Genomic DNA, 21,975 nt, shown 5'->3' on the forward strand with positions numbered 1-21,975 from the left:
ATGGATGCAAAAATTCTCACCAAAATACTAGCCAATAGGATCCAACAGTACATTAAAAGGATTATTCACCACGACCAAGTGGGATTTATCCCTGGGCTGCAAGGCTGGTTCAATATCCGCAAATCAATCAACGTGATACAATACATTAACAAAAGAAAGAACAGGAATCATATGATCCTCTCAATAGATGCAGAGAAAGCATTTGGCAAAGTAGCTGTACTTTCTTGATCAAAACTCTTCAGAGTATACAGATAGAGGGTACCTACCTCAATATCATAAAAGCCATCTATGAAAAACCCGCAGTGAATATCGTTCTCAATGGGGAAAAACAGAGAGCTTTTCCCCCAAGGTCAGGAACGCGGCAGGTATGTCCACTCTCACCACTGCTATTCAACATAGTATTAGAAGTCCTAGCTACAGCAATCAGACAACAAAAAGAAATCAAAGGCATCCAAATCGGCAATGAGGAAGTCAAACTCTCACTCTTTGCAAATGACATGATACTGTATGTGGAAAACCCAAAAGACTCCACCCCAAAACTGCTAGAACTCATACAGGAATTCAGTCAAGTGGCAGGATATAAAATCAATGCACAGAAATCAGTGGCATTCCTATACACCACCACCAAGACAGAAGAGAGAGAAATTAAGGAGTCAATCCCATTTACAATTGCACCCCAAACCATAAGATACCTAGGAATAAATCTAACCAAAGAGGCAAAGGATCTGTACTCAGAAAACTATAAAATACCCAGGAAAGAAATTGAGGAAGACACAAAGAAATGGAAAAACGTTCCATGCTCATGGATTGCAAGAACAAATATTGTGAAGATGTCAATGCTACCTAGAGCCATCTACACATTCAATGCAATCCCCATCAAAATACCATCCACTTTTTTCAAAGAAATGGAACAAATAATCCTAAAACTTGTATGGAACCAGAAGAGACCCCGAATAGCCAGAGGAATGTTGAAAAAGAAAAGCAAAGTCGGCAGCATCACAATTCCGGACTTCCAGCTCTATTACAAAGCTGTCACCATCAAGACAGTATGGTACTGGCACAAAAACAGACACATCGATCAATCGAACAGAATCGAGAGCCCAGAAGTGGACCCTCAACTCTACGGTCAACTCATCTTTGACAAAGCAGGAAAGAATGTCCAATGGAAAAAAAGACAGTCTCTTCAACAAATGGTGTTGGGAAAATTGGACAGCCACATGCAGAAGAATGAAACTGGACCATTTCCTCACACCACACACAAAAATAGACTCCAAATGGTCGAAAGACCTAAACGTGAGACAGGAGTCCAACAAAATCCTACAGGAGAACACAGGCAGCAACCTCTTCGACCTCAGCCGCAGCAACTTCTTCCTGGAAACATCGCCAAAGGCAAGGGAAGCCAGGGCAAAAATGAACTATTGGGAGTTCATGAAGATAAAAAGCTTTTGCACAGCAAAAGCAACAGTCCACAAAACCAAAAGACAACCGACAGAATGGGAGAAAATAGTTGCAAATGACCTATCAGATAAAGGGCTAGTATCCAAAATCTATAAAGAACTTATCAAACTCAACACCCAAAGAACAAATAATCCAATCAAGAAATGGGCAGAAGACATGAGCAGACATTTTTCCAAAGAAGACATCCAAATGGCCAACAGACACATGAAAAAGCGCTCGACATCGCTCGGCATCAGGGAAAACCAAATCAAAACCTCCATGAGATACCACCTCACACCAGTCAGAAGGGCTAAAATTAACAAGTCAGGAAATGACAGATGCTGGCAGGGATGTGGCGAAAGGGGAACCCTCCTACACTGTTGGTGGGAATGCAAGCTGGTGCAGCCACTCTGGAAAACAGTATGGAGGTTCCTCAAAGAGTTCAAAATAGAGCTACCATACGATCCAGCCATTGCACTACTGGGTATTTACCCCAAAGATACAAATGTAGGGATCCGAAGGGGTACGTGCACCCCAATGTTTATAGCAGCAATGTCCACAATAGCCAAACTGTGGAAAGAGCCAAGATGTCCATCGACAGATGAATGGATAAAGAAGATGGGGTATATATACACAATGGAATATTATGCAGCCATCAAAAGGAATGAAATCTTGCCATTTGCAACGACATGGATGGAACTGGAGGGTGTTATGCTAAGCGAAATAAGTGAATCAGATAAAGACATGTATCATGTGACCTCACTGATATGAGGAATTCTTAATCTCAGGAAACAAACTCCAGTGTTGCTGGAGTGGTGGGGGGTGGAAGGGATGGGGTGGCTGGGTGATAGACATTGGGGAGGGTATGTGCTATGGTGAGCACTGTGAATTGTGCAAGACTGTTGAATCACAGATTTGTACCTCTGAAACAAATAATGCAATATATGTTAAGAAGAAAAAAAAAGAAGAAGATAGCAGGAGGGGAAGAATGAAGGAGGGGAAATCGGAGGGGGAGACGAACCATGAGAGACGATGGACTCTGAGAAACAGACTGAGGGGGGGAGGAGGGTGGGGGATGGGTTAGCCTGGTGATGGGTATTAAGGAGGGCACGTTCTGCGTGGAGCACTGGGTGTTATGCACAAACAATGAATCATGGAACACTACATCAAAAACTAATGATGTAATGTATGGTGATTAACATAACAATAAAAAATTAAAAATAAATAAATAAAAATCTTTTTTTAAAAATTAAGTAAATAAATAAAAATATATGGTAGGAAACATCTCAGGAAATTGTTGTATATAATAATCCTAAGGAGGATCTTTCTCTTGACCTGGAGATACTTTCACCTAATAATCAAGGTCTGCATTAAACATCCTTCAACTTCTCATCACAAGGCATTCCTTGTCAAACTCATGGCCCTGCACTCACTCCCCCCGAACGTCTCCTCTAGCCAAACAAGCCAGGTGCCAGGTTCCTGGCACACAGCCTAAATCTAGCCTCCAAGGATTTGTCTCCACCTTTCTCTCCATCCAGAGACCTTATTGCTCTCTGGTCCACCAACCAAGCTCCACAACTCCCTTCTGAGCTGGTTCATTTCCATCACACTCAGTGGCAGCTCAACCCTCACATCCAGGGATGCCACCCCCACTGTACCTACACTGCCCCCTCTTCCCCAACCTTCTCAAGTCTTTTATTCAGGATGCAAACTAGATCACTGTACGCTCTACATAGTTCCACCTTATTTTACTCATATCACCATCTGCGTATGTACGCATATACACGCATGTCCTGTGTGAACATCATACACACACACACACACACACACACACACACACACACACACACACACAAAGTATGAAGGGAGGCAGAATGGCATAGAGTCTACACGACCAGGTACCAGAATATTCAAACAGCCTGGGCTTGAAAACTGACTCTACCACCTACTAGCTGAACAAACCACTTACCTGTTCTACCCCGATTATTCCCAGCTATACAATGGAGGTAATAGTACTCTACTCCCTAGGGTTGTTTTGAACAATAAATATGTTCATACACATTAAAAATTTAGAATAATTGTTGGCATATAGCTTTGGTTCTCTTTACATATTGAGATATCCTACATATGCTTGTTGTTTGTTTTTTTCCACCCCAGACAACAGCCAGGGTTGCCAAGGTGACAGATGTCACTGTCACAGGTTTTAATGCTCAGAAGGTACTTAGTCAAGAGATTGGCTGCTGACTCCCCTGGGATCCTAGAATTTGGGAGCCGAAGAAAAGCTAGAGATCACCTAGTCTGATTTCGTCAGTTTTACATATAAGAAAACTGAAACCCAGAGAAGTGATGTAACCACGATTTTGGCGACAACACGAGATGAATCAGGTGCACAGCCCAGATCCTCTGACTCAGAATCTGATGCTCGTTCATCCATATTCAACATGTCATTAGAATCCATATTTTCTCAACCTTAAGCCTCCATTTTCTATAAGACATCAATTATTGCCAGGAAGGAGGCATGCTCTTTTACCTTATTGATACCCATGTAGGAATGGGGTGCCAACCAAAGCCAAGTCAGGTCCAATGGCCAAGGTTGATTTCTTTAGGACCTCAGAGTCTCAGGTTCTATATCCCGAAAATGGTACTAAGACTAGCACCTGCCTTTACAGAAGTTTTATGAGAATTAAGAGGGAAAAGTATGTAGACTCTTGACCATAGCACTTGACACAAAGCAACCACTCAACAAACAGCAACTCCTACTATGAGAATAGTTACCATAACTGTTGATCACCTCCCTGAGTCTCAGCCTCTGGATTCTCTAACTTTAAGAGCCAAAACTAAGGAAGTCCAATGGATCCTTTCCGTTTTAGTAGTCCATGCCCCTGCTCTGCACACTGCTGGCACAGAGGGTCTCTGTCCCTCTTCAGGGAATTCAAAGCGCAGGGTCATGGTAGGGAATACATTGGAAAGAAGAGGCCACAAGAGAGAAAACTGAGGTGAAAAAACCGGGCTCCTTCTCTGTTTTGTCTAAAGCCAGCCCTCCCTTTACTTCAGTCAAAGCCTTCAATCCCCACCTGTCTGTCTTCTCTGCTTGTTTACCAGTATAAAACCCACCACCAAAGTAGGGCTCCATCAAAGACCCAGGGGGCCAACATTGCCTGTAATGTAGCCTACATCGTTTTCCAAAACTAAATTTATTCCCAACATTAAAAAAAATATCAGGAGATGCCTAAATCATCCATTCCGGCTCCTCTTGAAAACCCTGGAGATCTGCGTCCATGTGACACCATGACAAATACCAGCTGACACTCAAGAGGGGCTGTGGACCTTGCTCCTCCCCCCCGCAGCCCACCTCCCCACTCCACCTCATGTACAGAACTTCAGTGGCCCTCCTAAGAATTTGAGTTCAATGCCCCCTTCTCTAAAGCTTTCCACAGACTAATTGATATTCAGTGGGTCTTTCATTCTCCTTTTGTCCCCAAGAGAAGATGATGCCAGAGAAAAGGCAAAGAGAAAGAGAGGAGACTTGGGGCAAATGCTCACATTACTTGGCCTGAAGAATTCTGAACTGGGCTTAGGTCAGTGGAAAAGTGAAAGATGAATAAGCACATGTCAGAATGCCTGTCAACCGGCTATTTGTGGGCAAAGGTAAGCTTGATAAAAATTGCTATCGATGCAGAAAGGGCAATTAATCTAAAGGTTAGATGGCCATCCCTGGCAGCTTAAGTACACACTGAACTGTGTGCTGTTATCGGCATTATCAGCAGACACTGTTCTTTGCCTTGGTGTCCCTGGTAATCAAGAAATTTCCCACAGGCTACGAAGAGCATCCAAGAGAGCCCCCGACAACTTGCCTTTGTGATTTTCAATGGTCCCACTGGTGATAAACAGGAGGCTGAGAAGGGCTACCGTGACAGCGGTCGTCAACACGAGGAGGAAGATCAGGAATGTCTCTAACGTGGAGAAGGTGCGTTTGGCCATCTCTCCTGAGGAAAAGCAGAAATGGAAGAGGTGGAAGAAGACAGAATCGCAAATTAAAACATATATGCTTCGAGCTGCCCAAGCCTAAGACGTCTTAGTTCTTCCATACGAATAGACTATACCAGGGACAGCAAGTACAGAGCATACCTGCCACTACCTCCCTATCCCAAGCCATGGCAGACAAGACCAATCAATTACAGCACTCTTTGGTGAGCTCACATGTGGTTTCCAAACACTTCTTGGCACAGTGCTCATTCTGAAAGCCACCACCCATCATTTGGCATTAGCAAGTAAGCCAAAATCTATCTGTATTCCTTGGCTGCATCATAGTGCTTTCGTTTATGGGGATGATGTTATCTGTACAGAGGTCGAGGTTGGAGCACTTCTGTCAACAGGTATGATCGCGCTTGCTTAAGGCTGCCATAGATGGTCATGCCCTAAGGAAAACCACCTTGTCCACAAGGAAGTGAAACACACAGTTTTGGCCTTTAAACTCCATTTGCTAACCTCCAGTTAATACCTAATGAGAAAACAATATGGAAGGGGGTGTGGCATCTCTGGTCTCAAGCCAGGCATTAAGAAAATCTCCCTCTTCCATCGTCAGAAGGATCCCACGTATTTTGCAAACACTGTCAAAGGATTAGGACAAAGACAATGCCCCTGTGTTCGGCAAAAGCAGAAAATGTCCTTACAGGTCCTTAAGATATTTCAGGAGTAGGAGTCATCGTCACTCAGAGAGACTATAGAAGCTAAAAATCCACATAATGTACCAGGAGAAGGTATAACATGGTAGTTAAAAACTGGATTCTGCCTCTGACTCCAGAGTCCAGATCTCATTTCTGCCACTTACTGGGCAACCTTGGGAAATCCTTCCCAACGCTGAGCCTCAGTTTCCCTATCTGTAAATAAGGATGTGATGATGATGATAATTTTAGTACCCATCTTATAGGGTTCTTATAAAAATGCGATGACAGTAATAATTCTTTCATCCCATAGAACACAGTAGGTGTTCAAAATGTTTGCGTTTATCACTAGGTTGCAAAACAGCAGGCTCTGCTCCTCACTGTCCTCAAAGGGAGTTTATATGAAACAAGCATTAAAGAATTATTGGAATCACAGGTAGGAATTTCGGAGCCCATTGTCTTAACCCATACTTCTGGAAGCCAGAACAAGGAGATGGCATTAGAGTCCTAGGACCTGCCTCCAAGATGGGTCATAGGTGGCTCAGATGCTACTGCCCCCAAGAGTTATAAATTGGCTACAAACAAGTGTGCTTAGCCTGGCCCAATTTTTTGTTTCGATTTGATTTAGTCGACAAGATAGAGGAGCTTACAGCTCATCTGTAAAAAGAGAGTCTACATTTACAAATCTAAACCCTCAAGTTTTCTTTCAAAGTATCTCATAAACCATGACAACACTGAGTCAGCATTGCTACGTGCCAGGACTCTGGTAGAACTTAGTAGCTGCTGTTCCTTTAGATGGGGCATGCATTCTCCCCCCACCACAGACTCTTCCCGGTGGATCTTTGCTATCGAAGTTACTACCTGGTCTTTGCAGTTATTGTATTTTGCCATCCCTGGACTGGAGTTTGAAAATCAGTCTAACGGCAAACACTTCAGAGGCAGGGCTAAACTGGAAAGGGACAAAGGAACTGGCACATGTTCCCAAATTCCCTGGAGATTAGCACACTTTCCTCCTCCATTTATCACCATCATAATTGCTCTTACCGCTACCATCAGGGACAACTTCAAGTTTAAGGCAAAGCAAACTAGTTCCAACCTTGGTCCCAATACTCACTGTCAGCCCCCAGGAGTCAGGAAACACATCTAAGATATGCTTCTGACATTTTGATGATCCAACTAAGTTTACTAGTCCCGCACCAAGAGAACAACTAAACGTGGCTGACCAACAGGCGGACCTCCCCACCCCAGAGCATCTATATGCACACTGCATGTGTAAATGTGGTCACATGGTAGGAGCCTACGCAATGAATAGACACGGTACAAAAATCATACTGTTCTCCTTCTTCTTCTCTCTCTCTCTCTCTTTTTTTTTTTTGCTAGCTTTATTCTGTTGAATTGATTACCACCAACAACCTTTTACACCAGTCAGTAATGGCACTTGACTTCACATTAGCGTGTCCAGCTCTAACTCGGTTCTCAATGATGTACTTCATGGGTTTCACTGCTATGTTGCCAGAATTACTGCCAGCATCATTACTCTTCTTTTTTAACCAGCTAGCACTACTTGTTTTTCACAGATGACTACAATCTGAATTCAAATGTTAAAGCAAATGCCTAGTCTGCCTTCAGAATGCACCACGGAGAGCTGAGCTAATGGTTATAACTTAAAAGATTTGACACTTCCCACTGGTTCTCACTTCATCTGGCAAAATTCTGCAAGCTCGGTGATGAGGCTCTATGACACAATGAAAAGCCACTTGCCACATCTCTACTACACTGAGGTCTCTGTTTTTCAAGACTGTGAGAGTAAGAGGTAATAATTTCGCAAAGTGGCTTTCCAAAGCTAAGAAAAGGGAGTGAAGCTTTTAGAATTTCATCAAGATCTCTAAGACAAAGGGATGATTCAAGATCCCTCCGTCCCTCTCCAAGAAAATACAAGTATTCTTACCTGATTCAAACAATCAAAAGAAATCCTGCATCCCAGTAAAGCAAGTCCAGAATCTCGCTCCTTTCACCTTTCACGTTGCTCAGCCAAGATTTCTCAGCACGTTCTGAAACCTACTGAGGAAAGATGTTCACAGTCGTGCCCAAGAGAGTAGAGTTCTCATTAGCATACCATTGCGAGGTTGGTGCAGGATGAGATTAAAGTGTATTGATAACAAGAGCCTTCTACGCAAACGCTCCCCTGGGACGGACTGATACTGAGGGAGAAGTTGCAGAAGATCTGCTGGGCTGAAGGTCATTGATTTCAGCCTTTACACGCCTCTCCAGCACAACAAGTTCTGTGCAAGGTCTACAGCCTGGATCACCAAAAAAAGAGCACCTGCCTTATTTGCCACTGGTCACTCAACCAGCAATCAAGAGGGACTGATGATGCATGCTGGATATTAGCGTGGGCAGTGGCTCACATTGAGCTATGTGTACACCAATTTCAGATGAGAAAAGTGATTTTAACTCTTAGGTTCTTGTGCATTAAAAGAAAGCAAAGTTTTAGATGAACTAAGAACGTGAATAACGATATACAACAAGGCAAGAATGCTGTGCAAACATTAAATAATTTAATGACCTAAAAATTACTATATTAAGTTTAAAAGACATTATAATCCTGTTTTTTAAAGCGGACATTATTTATATATGTGTGGTCATGAAGACTATAAGAAATCACAGCAACATATTAAGAAGTGATCTGGTGATAAGATTATGGGTGAGTTTTGTTTTCATCTTTTCGATTCTTGGTCCTTTCTGTAAGAGTCATGTGTGCTTTTGTAATGGGGAAGATAAAATGTTTTACCTTCTCCTGAAGAATGTACGCTGTATAACAGCATGAAGTGAAACAACGGCCCACAAGAGATAAAGAGAGGAAGAAATAGGCTCATTCACACCTTTTTTGTCCCCTACTAAATCCAAGCTTTCCAGGAAGCATTTTGAACACATAGGGCACTTCATTCCTTGCAGAGTTAAGAGAGACCAGCCCCCAAAGTCCAGTGGAAATATTAGAGATATAAGTGCCTCCCAATACTGCATTTAGTAATGTGGCTTAGCTACTTTTCTGCTTCAGAGGGGGAAGCAGATTAAATTATGCTATTAAACCAGTTTGGGTTTTTGTGGGGGTTTTTTGCATGCATTTATGTTAGACTTGTTGGTGTCAAGGAACAGAGGACAAATCCAGCCAACTTAAGTAGTGGAGGAAAGAGAGAGAAGTAAATTCATCGGAAGGCAGCAAAAGAAGTTGAAGACGCAGGCTCTGGAAGGCCAGAGATCAGGGCAGATCTAGGGGGCAGGAGGGACTGCCATGGAGATGGATGCCCTCTAACTGCTTTAGGTCTTTCTGTCGTGCCACTCAGGATTCACTTCCTGAGAGACAGCATCTGGCTGGCCCAGCTCAGAGCATAGACATGAGGAGATCCTTAAACAGACCTCTCAACAAGACCATCCCCACAGAGGGGAGAGTAATTCTCCAGAATGAAATCAAGGCAGATAAAAACCACAGACACCCATTAGTGACTTGGCATCAGATTTCCGTCTCCTGCCCTTATCCTTTACAGTGGTCCCCAAATGCACCCGCTGCCCCCTCCAGACCTCTCCACCACTTCCCTCCCCAAGAAAAGGAGCCCTGCCATGCTCATTCACACCAAGACTTAGGAGGCGACCGCAGTCTATTCCGATAAGATCATGAGTAGATCATATATCATTTCCCCCAGACAGCATTTGAAGAACCATCCCTAAATACCAAGGGGTGAGAATCAAGGGACTACCAAGCACTGTGGCAGAGCCAGTGGAGAAGTGATGTTGGGCCAAGGGTACCTGCAGTACCCATTGGAACAGCTGGCTCCTGTAGCTAGGAGTGAGACCACCCGGGGGTGAGGGGAAGATAAAATCACTGCAAATAGTTGAACTTCTACGTCGATCTGATTCTGTCTGAATGGCCCTCAGATAAATCTTGTTTGCTAGGAAAAGGATGACTTTCCTACTCTACCCGCTACCCCAAGACATGCGCTCATACCCCACCCATTTTACAGATGAGGAAACACACACAGAAGTGTGACATGGCTTCCAGAACAGGAAAGGATGGTTAAAAGTGAGCATGATTGAGCAATACCTATTGCGGGATGTGAGCCCAAGTTTCCAGATTCCTAGACAAGAGTGCTTGCCTCTCACCAAATTCTTCCTGTGTCGCCTTGACCAGGGCTCTGGCATCACAGCCTCTGGGGATCAGCAAGTCCAAGTGGTCCCTCCTCATTAGCAGATGATGAAGCAAACGATGTCCCTCTGTCTCTGAACACCCTATCCCAGAGGGAGAAACTACCCAGCGGAAGGCGGAGGCAGCCAGAGAGAAACACATGAACTGTACTCAATCCCCCCAAAAAATGCTTCTCTCAAAACCTCGATTCATAAACCATTAACCAACGGTCATTAGCACCACAGGATCTTTTACTTATGCCTACAGGGCAGGGGCCTTCAAAGGCTTGATGCTGACTTCCTATGTTCCATGCTAATTGCCACATCCTTTTTCATTCTTTGCTCTTTGGAATAACTGAAGAATAAATTACTTTTAAAAAACATATTATTTCATAGAGCATCCAGATTGTGGTCTCTTAATCCTGTTTCTTGCTAAAAGGAACAAGAGATCCTTGAAGAAATGGCTGGTTCTGGGTATGAGACAAGAAATATATGCATGAAACCTGCAACATGTTTTCATACCAGGAATCAAGGAAGCCAAGGTGATGATCAAGAAGATTAGAACTGTATAAAAAGAACTAGAGGTTCTGTCTCAAATAGGTCAATTTGGGCATCAATTTTTTTAAAAAAATAATTGCAGTAGATTGACACAAAACAAATTTGCTTAAATCCATGATGTTTTAATGACACTTAAGGAAAAAAAAAAACAGCTCATTGATTACCTGTAAAAGATGCTACCTTTAAAATAACAAATTCCAATTTGCTTTTCTGAAAACTGATTTAAAAAAGGGGGGGGATCAAGAATGTACTCCACTTTTCCTATATAAAGCTATCTTGGGAAAGCCAAGTCATTAACGAGGGTTAGTTTCTCACACTTGAAATATTCCAGCCAAGAATTGAGGAAAGAACAACACACCACGAATCTACATGCTTTGCAACCCCTAGTGAAATGATGGAACTAGGCAATGGTCATTGACTGGATGCTTATATAAGTCACCAAAAGAGAGACAAATGAATATTGCAAGCCTCTGGATGATGTGTTCTTCTCAAGTACTCTTACCAAAATAGTAACACTAAATTGGATCAGCCTCTAGACCTGAGTGCCTGTTTATGGAATATACAAGAAACAACCAACTATGTTAGAGGACAATATGGGGATACAGTAAGCATAGTCCAGACTGTGAAAGACTCTAGGACAAATGACCCTGTTTCTCTAACAAAGAAGGAGGAGGGGAAGGAAATATGAGGAGGAGCAGAATGGAGAAGAGAGAGAGAAGCAAGGGAGGAGAGGGCAGGGGAGGGGAGGAGAAGAAAGGAGAAGAAACTGTAGATTAAAAGAGGCTGAGGAGACGTGCCAATCAACGTATGCTGTAAGACCCAAACCCCCATTATTTAGAACTTTTTTTGAAAACTAGGAGATAATTGCAAAGATTTGAACACTGACGAGATATTTGATGATCTTAAGGGGTTACTGTTAAAAATGTTTGTGTGCTAATGGTATTGTAGTCAGACCCTTTAAGCAGTCCTTATCTTTTAGACACATTCTGAAACGGATTCTCTAAAAAAAGAAATAATACCGAAAGTGCAAAAATTGGATGGATGGATGGACGGATGGGTAGGTGGATGGATGGATGGATGGTGGATGCGTGGTTGAATGAATGGGTGGATGGATGGATGGGTAGGTGGATGGATGGATGGTGGATGGGTGGACGAATGAATGGATGGGTGGGTGGATGGATGGACGGATGGATGGATGGATGGATGGACGGATGGGTGGGTGGATGGATGGACGGATGGATGGATGGGTGGGACAGATAAAGGGATAGGTGGGCGGCTAGATGGATGGGAAATAAGCTTTGCTTTTTAGTATGCAAGCAGAGGGAAGAGTTGTGGTTTAAAGCAATTGGCTTTGTAGAGGGCTTCCCTCAATACCCTTTCTAAACCTAGCTGGCATGCCAATGCCAGACGCTCATTTGCCTAGCGTTCCAGATGCAGTTTCAGTTCTGCCTTTCAGATGCACCAGTGTGAGACTTTGATTCAGAACTGAGCCCCATGGGAAGAGACACTCTGTATTGCACATCTGTCTTGTTGGTTTGGATTGTGGCAACATGACTCTGAGACAGCAGTATGGTGGCTTCTATCTAGATGCTGCAGCCACTTCCTTATTCCAGGACCACTACCGAAGCAGCCTATCCCTCAGCAGATCAGGTCTGTATTTAAGTTGGAGAATTTTTTCTGGACGTTCAACCCCAGTTCTCTGTTTTGAGCCTTCACAATGATTGGGCAAGTTATCTCTGTCCCCTAATAAATCCTGTTCCTCTTGAGCTAGCTGGAGTTGATTCTGTTACCTCCAACTTAAGAACCTGTCCAAGCTAAATCTCATGAAAGTGAGCACTGGGCCTCCCTTTGGAGAATATATGCATTCTAACCACTGGACACTGTATGCCAAGCTGCCTCTGGCAACATTTTTAAAGTGAAAAGTGATGAGGACTCTGACACAATGAATTCTTCATTAAGTCAGAAAAGAAATTAGTTTTAAGTACACAGGGCTGCCATATTGGTACCTTACCACCTCATACGTTTTGCCAAGTAATGAAAAATCCCTTTGAACCTCAAAGCAGTCCCATTATCAGATGACTATTTATAGATTCACCTTTACACTTGTCTCTGTTGGATCTTGACCTCAAACCTCAAGCAATAGAAAAGAGGTCCCTTCTGTTCTAAGCTGGAGAGACTGTTTCCTATTAAACCCCTTTTGCACCTGTTGTATGTTGAACCTGAGAATGAGACTAATGGATGTACTTCACTGCAGTGGAGGGCTCAGGTTCCTTCTATGAGGGAGGTCACAGCTCCGACCATAGTGGCAGAGCCCAGGAGGAAGATGACGTGTCACAGAGCAGTGCACTGTGGCTCTTCTTTTCTGGGGGGGCGTTCACAAAGCCCTTGTTCCCAACAATATTGACAGTCCTGCTTTTCTCATAGAAAAAAATAGATACATTCCTCTGGGGCTGCAGAGTTTCTCTCCCCAAATTTACTCAGTCCTGCCTTCGACACAAAAGGCAAAAGACAAAGGCAAAAGATTGAGTATATGGAAAGGACGAGAATTTGGAATCTGAAGATTGAGGCTTTTTTCTGTGACCCTAATCCCTCTGCTCCATTTTCCTTAGCAGGAAAATGGAGACCAACAAAAATCTACCTTGCTGAAAGGTTCACATAGACAATATTTTTTTTTAAAGTTCTTTGATAACTCTACAGCTTGATGTGAATGAGTTACCATATTAATTAGGCCACATGTGGATGCCCAAGAGTGGTTGGTTCCATGCATTTAAACCTTAGAGCACAGTTCTTTTCTTAGTGTATTCCTCATGGGTGGCTCTAATGATCTCCCCATTAGAGTTTAACAAACTCAGCCTTGGCAAGCAGGGGTGTCTTTGTTGTTTCTCAAACATGTAGAGGGTTTCAAATGTAGATAAGACTGGAATTTAAAATTTTCCTCATTTTCCTACTGCTAGAAAACCACTGTGGGGCTATATAACCTTTGCAGAATATTTGGAAATTCTTCTCTGATGATTTATCTTTTTCCAAAACCACAGATATGGATTTATTGTGTTGGCAGTGAAAAATCTGACCTGTTTGCCATACAAGATTATGAAGGCAGATTGGGGGGGTGGGGAAAGGCTGCAATTGCATTTATCTTCATTTCAGGAACAAGGTGACAGTATCTTTTGATATAATTCAGTCCCTCTACATAAACCTCAGAGGCTTAGCATCTCCCACCTGCACGGTGCACTTATGGAAAAAATACCACATTTTTCACACTCTAAGGATCCCAGAAGAAGACAGAGAAAGGGGGGCAGAAAATTAATTTGAAGAAATAATAGCTGAAAACTTCCCTAATCTGGGGAAGGAAATCAATGTTTAGATCCAGGAAGCACAGAGACCCTCCTCTCCAAAATCAACCCAAGGAGATCCACACCAAGACACAGGGTAATTAAAATGGCAAAAGTGATAAAGAAAGGATTTTAAAAGCAGTAAGAGAAAAGAAGACAGTTACGTATAAGGGAAACCCCATATGGTTATCAGCAGATTTTTCAGCACTTTGCAGGCCAAAAGGGAGTGGCATGATAAGTTCAAAGTGCTGAAAAGGAAAAATCAGCAGCCAAGAATACCCTATTCAGCAAGGTTGTCATTTAGAATAGAAGGAGAGAAAAAGAGTTTCTCAAAAAAAAAGAAAAAAAAAAAAAGAGTTTCTCAGACAAACAAAAACTAAAAGGAGTGCATGAGCACTAAATCAGCCCTATAAGAAATAATACAGGGAGCTCTGTGAGTGGAAAGGAAAGAACGTAAGTGAGAGTGTAAAAAGGAAAAAACACAAAAGCAGTAAAATTAAGTATTTCTGTAAAAATCAGACAAGGGATTCATAAAATAAAAGTAAAATACGACACCACAAACCTAAAACATGGGGAGGACAGGCGTAAAGAATGGGTTCAAATTTAAATGACCATCAACTTAATACAGACTGCTATCTACATGCAGATGTTATATACAAATTTAATCACACATCGAAATGCAAAATAATAAATATGCAAAGAATAAAGAGAAAAAAAAACCAAAATATATCACTAAAGAAAGCCAACAAGCCATGAAAGAAAGGAAGAGAAGAAAATATCAAGGAAAACTACCTAAGCAACCACAAAACAAGTAACAAAATGGCAATAAATACATATCTATCAATAATTATTTGAATATAAATGGACTAAACTCTCCAATCAAAAGACATAGGGTGACAGAATGGATAAAAAAAAAAAACAAGACCCATCTATATGCTATCTACAAGAGTCTCATTTCAGACCTAAAGACACCTGAAGATTGAAAGTGAGGGGATGGAGAAACATTTATCATGCAAATGGACGTCAAAAGAAAGCTGGAGTAGCAACAAATATCAGACAAAACAGACTTTAAAACAAAGACTGTAACAAGAGACAAAGAAGGGCACTATATACAATCATAAAGGGGACAATCCAACAAGAAGATATAATAATTATAAATATTTATGCACCCAAACTGGGAGCACCCAAATCCGTAAAACAGTTAATAACAAGCATAAAGGAAATAATTGATATTAATACAGTAATAGTTGGAGAACTTAACACCCCACTTACATTGATGGACAGATCATCCAAACAGCAAATCAACGAGAAAACAGTGGCTTTGAACGACACACCGGACCAGATGGATTTAACAGATATATTCAGAACATTCCATCCTAAAATAGCACAACACACATTCTTTTCAGGTTCACACAGAATGTTCTCCAGAAGAGATCACACGTTAGGCCACAAAACAAGTCTCAACAGATTGAAGAATAATGAAGTCATACCACACATCTTTTCTGACCGCAATTTATGAAACTAGAAATCAACGACAAGAAAAAAAATCTGGAAAGACTGGGGGCACCTGGGTGGCTCAGTCAGTTAAGTGTCTGCCTTCGGCTCAGGTCATGATCTCAGGGTCCTGGGATCGAGCCCCGCATGGGGCTCCCTGCTCTGCGGGGAGTCTGCTTCTCCCTCTCCCTCTGCTCCTCTCCCCATTCATGCTCTCTTTCTCTCTCTTCTCTCAAAAAAAAAAAAAAAAGAAAAAAGAAAACCTGGAAAGACCACAAATACATGGAGGTTAAATAACATGCTACTAAACAATGAATGAGTCAACCAGAAAATCAAAGAGGAAATAAAAAACTACACGGAAACAAATGAAAACGAAAACACAACAGTCCAAAACCTTTGGGATGCAGCAAAAGTCGTTCTAAGAGGGAAGTATATGGCAATACAGGCCTACCCCCCAAGAAGCAAGAAAAATCTCAAATAAACAACCTAACCTTACATTTAAAGGAGCCAGAAGAAGAACAAACAAAACCCCAAACTGGCAGAAGGAAGGAAATAATAAAGATCAGAGCAGCAATAAATGATATAAAAACTAAAAAATCAATAGAACAGATCAATGAAACCAGGAACCTGTTCTTTGAAAAGATCAACAAAGTTGATAAGCATCTAGCTAAACACATAAGAAAAAAAGGAGAGAGTGAGAGGACCCAAATAAATAAAATCACACATGAAAGAGGAAAAATAAACAACTGACACCACAGAAATACAAAGAATTATGTGAGATTATGAAATATTATATGCCAACAAACTGGACAACCTATAAGAAATGGGTAAATTCCTAGAAACATGTAATCTACCAAAATTGAAGCAGGAAGAAATAGAACATTTGAATAGACTAATTACCAGCAATGAAATTGAATCAGTAATCAAAAAACTCCCAAGAAACAGAAGTCCAGGACCAGATGGCTTCACATGTGAATTCTACCAAACATTTAAAGAAGGGTTAATACCTATTTTTTTCAACTATTCCAAAAAATAGAAAAGGAAGGAAAACTTCCAAATTCATTCTATGAGACTAGCAATAGCCTAATACCAGAACCAAATAAAGACATAACAAAAAATAAAAATAAAAAAGGAGAGAACTACTGGTCAATATCTCTAATGAACACAAATGCAAAAATCTCAACGAAATACAAGCAATAACTGAATCCAACAATACATTAAAAAAATCATTCACCACGATCAAGTGGAATTTATTTCCAGCATGCAATTGTGGTTCAATATTCACAAAACAATCAGCATGATATGTTATATCAATAAGAGAAACAGTAAAAAACATATGATCATTTCAGTAGATGCAGAAAAAAGGTTTGACAAAGTACAACAACCATTCGTGATGAAAACCCTCAACAGAGTAGGTCTAGAGGAAACATATTTCAGCATAATAAAGGCCATATATGAAAAGCCCACAGAAAAAATTATCCTTGATAGGGAAAAACTGAATGCTTTTCCCCTAAGGTCAGGAACATGGCAGGGATGTCCACTCTCACCACTGTTGTTCAACATAGTACTAGAAGTCCTAGCCTCAGCAATCAGACAACAAAAAGAAATGAGGCATCGAACCGGCCAAGAAGTCAAACTCTCACTCTTTGCAGATGACATGATACTCTATGTGGAAAGCCCAAAAACTCCACCCCAAAACTGCTAGAACTCATACGGGAAATCAGCAACATGTCAGGATAGCAATCAATGCACAGAAATCAGTTGCATTTCTATACACTAACCATGAGACAGAAGAAAGAGAAATTAAGAAGTCGATCCCATTTACAACTGCACCAAAAACCATAAGATATGCAACCAACTAACCAAAGAGGTAAAAGATCTGTACTCAGAAAACTATAGAACACTCATGAAAGATTGAGGAAGACACAAAGAAACGGAAAAATGTTCCATGCTCAGGGACTGCAAGAACACATATTGTTAAAATGTCTATGCTACCTAGAGATACTGACACATTCAATGCAACCCCTATCAAAATACCATCAACTTTTTACACAGAGCTGGAACAAATAAGCCTAAAATTTGTATGGCACCAGAAAAGATACTGAATAGCCAGCCAGAGGAATGCTGAAAAAGAAAACCAAAGCCGATGGCATCACAATTCCAAGCTTCGAGTTACCTTACGAAGTTGTAGTAATCAAAACAGTATGGTACTGGCACAAAAACAGACACATAGATCAATAGAACAGAATAAAAAACCCAGAAATAAGCCCACAATTATATGGTCAATTAATCTTTGACAAAGGAGAAATAAATATCCGATGAGGAAAAGATGCTCTCTTTAATAAATGGTATTAGGAAAACTGGACAGCAATGTGCAAAAGAATGAAACTGTACCATTTTCTTTCACCATATACAAAAAATAAACTCAAAATGGATTAAAGACCTAAATGTGAGACCTGAAACCACAAAAATCCTAGAAGAGAGTACAGGCAGTAAAATTCTCTGACACTGGCGGCTGTAGCAACATTTCTCTAGATAGGTCTCTTGAGGCAAGGGAAATAAAAGTAAAAATGAACTATTGGGACTACATCAAAATAGAAAGCTTCTGCACAGTGAAGGAAACAACCAATAAAACTAAAAGGCAACCTAAGGAATGTGAGAAGATATTAGCCAATGACATACCTGAAAAAGGGTTAGTATCAAAAATATATAAAGAATTTATGCAATTAACACCCAAAAAAACACATAATCCAATTAAAAATGGGTAGAAAACGTAAACAGACATTTCTCCAAAGAAGACATCCAGATGGCCAACACATACATGAAAAGATGCTCAACATCACTTGACATCAGGGAAATGCAACGCAAAACCACAATGAGCTATCACCTCACACCTCAGAATGGCTAAAATAAAAAACACAAGAAACAGCAAATGTTGGTGACGATATGGAGAAAAAGGAACCCTCTTGCCCTGTAGGTGGGAATGCAAACTGGTAGAGCCACTGTGGAAAACAGTATGGAGTTTCCTCAAAAAGTTAAAAATAGAATTACCATACAATTCAGGAATCACACTACTGGTATTTAACCCCCCCCAAAAAATGTAAAAACAGTAATCCAAAACAGAATCACACTACTGGTATTTAACCCCCCCCCAAAAAATGTAAAAACAGTAAGCATGTACTCTGTTTATTAGTGCATTATTTAGAGTAGCCAAATTATGGAAGCAGCCTAAGTGTCCATCAATAAATGAGTGGATAAAGAAGATGTGGTGTATATACACAACGGAATATCATTCAGCCATTAAGCAGAATTTTGCCATTTGCAACAATATGGATGGACCTAGAGAGTATTATGCCAAGCAAAATAAGTCAGTCAGAGAGAGACAAATACCACCTGATTCCACTCATGTGGAATTTAAGAAACAAAACAAAAAAGGGGGGGAGGGGGGAAGAGAAAAACAAACCAAGAAACCAACTTGTAAGTACAGAGCTCAAACTGATGGCTACCAGAGGGGAGGGAGGTGGGTGGATGTATAGGGGGAATAAATACCGTATTATCCTTTGATAGAACCTGAGGGGAGAGGACCAAGAGAAGCAGAAAATTTGCTTCGATCAAAGTCTAGCCTGACTCAGTGTTCTCTCTGGCCAATGGGAGAAAGGACAACCAAGTGGAGCTTGACACGAAAGCATTTTGTCTTTCTTGTTTTGGGCAGAACCAAGCCTGAGGAGGAAGCCCGCCTGGTGAAAACTGCTTTCTTCCTTGCCCAGAGCAAATACACTGGCAACGATTCACAGGGATTCCCCCCCCATTAGATAGTAGCCAAAAAGCAAGGGGGGAGGGCAACTGGACCCCCCCACCCCCCCCCCACCCCACCCCACAACCCATGCTGGAGAGTGAACACATGCTGTTTCTCACGTTCTCTCTTGCTCTCATTTGTCTGGCTCATTCCCAGGGACAATCTACTTAAGATTCAGGAGGGTGGGGAGAGAAAAAATTCTTGCTCGTGTATACCCACCTGGAGGAATAATAATGCCTGTGGGAGGACTTAACATCCTGGCTTTTCATTGGTTTGGGGTGGTGATAAGGGTTAGGTGGCACCAGAAATGCCCAGGCTGAAAGGGGGTAGCTCATGAAAGGAGAGGGGTGTCTGATGTTCCCTCTGCTGTGTGGAGGCCAGGACCAAGTCTGTGTGTGAACCAGAAGCTGAGGCAGGGTTTGTATCGTGAGGGGCTGAGTTTAGGGTGGGCAGCTCCCCCCTGAGGGAAGTGAGTACTCCAGAAGTGCAAGGGGCCAGCCCCGACTTCTCTCATAATTCTCAGAGAGACCTCCAGAGCTCAATGATGGGGGGAAGCCAGACTGGAATCTTGAGCTTGTGGGAGCCAAAGGCAGGATCCAACTGAGATACAGAGCCAAGACAGGGCCAGGCAGTGATGGAATCTAAGCTAATGCAGATGAGATACAACTGCAAGGGGGGGTTGATGGTCTTGGGCAAAGACTCCGATCCCCTACAGAGTTTGTGACTCCATTTTATGGGTCAGTAGATGAAAGGGACTGGCATGGATTGGGCTGACCAATCATGCCAGGACACGAAGGACAACACCAATGTACTGAGCTGTTCCTACGTAGGCATTTATCAAGCCAGCACGAGGAGGACAGTCACCTTCAAAAAATAAAAATAAAAAATAAAACAACATGAATGGCCTGAACTCATCCTATGCTCCAGACACCGTCCTAAAACATTACGTGAGTTGTCTCATTGAGTACCCACAGCCATCTTCTGAGGATGGCGCTGTTCCTATCCCCATTCTACATTCCAATTAAAAAGAAAAATAGAGTCCAAGAGAAGTGAAACAGTTAGCCAAAGGTTATATTGCCAGTAAAAATCAAGCATCTGTCCCTTACTCTAGCTGCCTGATACTCTTAGAGTAACAGTGACATAGTGTCTACAAAGCAGTCAAAATCACAAAGCTAAGAAGAAATCAGAGATTTCGACTCAGGATGGTGGGAAGAGGTAAGGATTCCACGGTTGCCCCCTGCCAGATAGAGAAATTTCAGTACTTGCCTAAGGTCATGGTGATGGAGCCTGGAAGCCCTCATCCATATCTGGTCCTTTGCTCTTTTGTGGGCATACAGGGAGCTCATGCTCTCTGGGCCCCTGGTAGTCACTGGTCAGTGGGTCAATGACATGTGTCACCTGCAGATTGAAGTATTTAGTGCAGAGGCATTTAGAGGGGATGTGCGTTCTCCATGATCAATGGAGAACCTCTGCTCTGCTCTGGTGACCCTGATAACTGCCTGTTCCAGAAGATAGGTTACATGATCCCTGAGTCACCGCTTGGAAGAAACCTACTCCAGAGAGACATCGGACCAGGAGTGCACTTGCAGAAGCCAGAAGTAAATGCTTCTGTGTTAAGCAACGATTTTTCCAGAGCAAGCCCCCTACCCATTTTGATGAACATAGCCACCAGATTAACACCAGTTCATGAAGAGGACTCCTTAAATCTTGTATCTTCTTTGACATTTCTTTCAGTCCAATAAGTGCCACAAATCAGAGAAGGAGACAAACCATTTGAGACTCTTGACTCTGGGAAACAAACCGAGGGTTGCGGAAGGGGAGGTGGGTGGGGGGATGCGGTGACTGGGTGATGGGCATTAAGGAGGGCACGTAATGTGATGAGCACTGGGTGTTATACGCAACTAATGAATCACTGAACATTATATCAAAAGCTAATGGTATAGTTTTTGGCTATATCAATTAATTGAATTTAAACTTAAAAAATCAAATGGTTTTATTCCTGGATGACCACATAAAGAGAAATGAAATTTGACCCCTATCTCACGCCACTCACAGAAATTAACTCAAAATGGATTAAAGACTTAAGCCTAAGACCGGAAACTGTGAAACTCCTACAAGAAATGTCAGGGAAGAAGCTCCTTAACATTAGCCTTGGCAATGATTTTTGTGAATATGATGCAAAATGTACAAGCAACAGGTGGGATTACTCCAGACGAAAACTTCTGCCCAACAAAGGAAACCAGCAACAAAATGAAAAGGCCACCTACAGAATTGGAGAAAACATTTGCAAACCATATGCTGCTAAGGGATTAATCCAAAATATATAAAGAACTCCTATAACTCAATAGCAAAAAAACAAATAATCCAATTAAAAAGTGGGCAGAAGAACCAGACATTTTTTTCCAAAGAAGACACCCAAATGATGAACCGTACGTGAAAAGATGCTCAACGTTACATTTCATAATATACTAAAATCTCTCTAATTCAGTCTCAACTCTTAACACATAAATACAAG

General features: G+C 41.8%; 1 protein-coding gene across 3 annotated transcripts in view; it reads right to left on the reverse strand.

Annotated features, from left to right (window-relative positions):
• The window catches only part of ASAH2 (N-acylsphingosine amidohydrolase 2), a 100,192-nt gene that overhangs the window by 68,913 nt on the left and 9,304 nt on the right, over positions 1-21,975 (reverse strand). Inside the window, exons 1-2 of one of the 3 annotated variants that reach the window (XM_035724102.1) lie at positions 8,050-8,220; positions 5,292-5,420 (exon numbers count right to left, since the gene is read on the reverse strand). In XM_035724102.1, coding sequence (XP_035579995.1) covers positions 5,292-5,418 — 127 coding nt within the window. In that variant the 5' untranslated portion in view covers positions 5,419-5,420; positions 8,050-8,220. Of the gene's footprint in view, positions 1-5,291; positions 5,424-8,049; positions 8,221-21,975 lie in introns of those variants that run through there. The other 2 variants (XM_035724100.1, XM_035724101.1) reach the window with 2 other exon arrangements.

Source organism: Zalophus californianus, chromosome 15 (genome assembly GCF_009762305.2).
Source record: "Zalophus californianus isolate mZalCal1 chromosome 15, mZalCal1.pri.v2, whole genome shotgun sequence".
NCBI classification, from domain to species: domain Eukaryota; kingdom Metazoa; phylum Chordata; class Mammalia; order Carnivora; family Otariidae; genus Zalophus; species Zalophus californianus.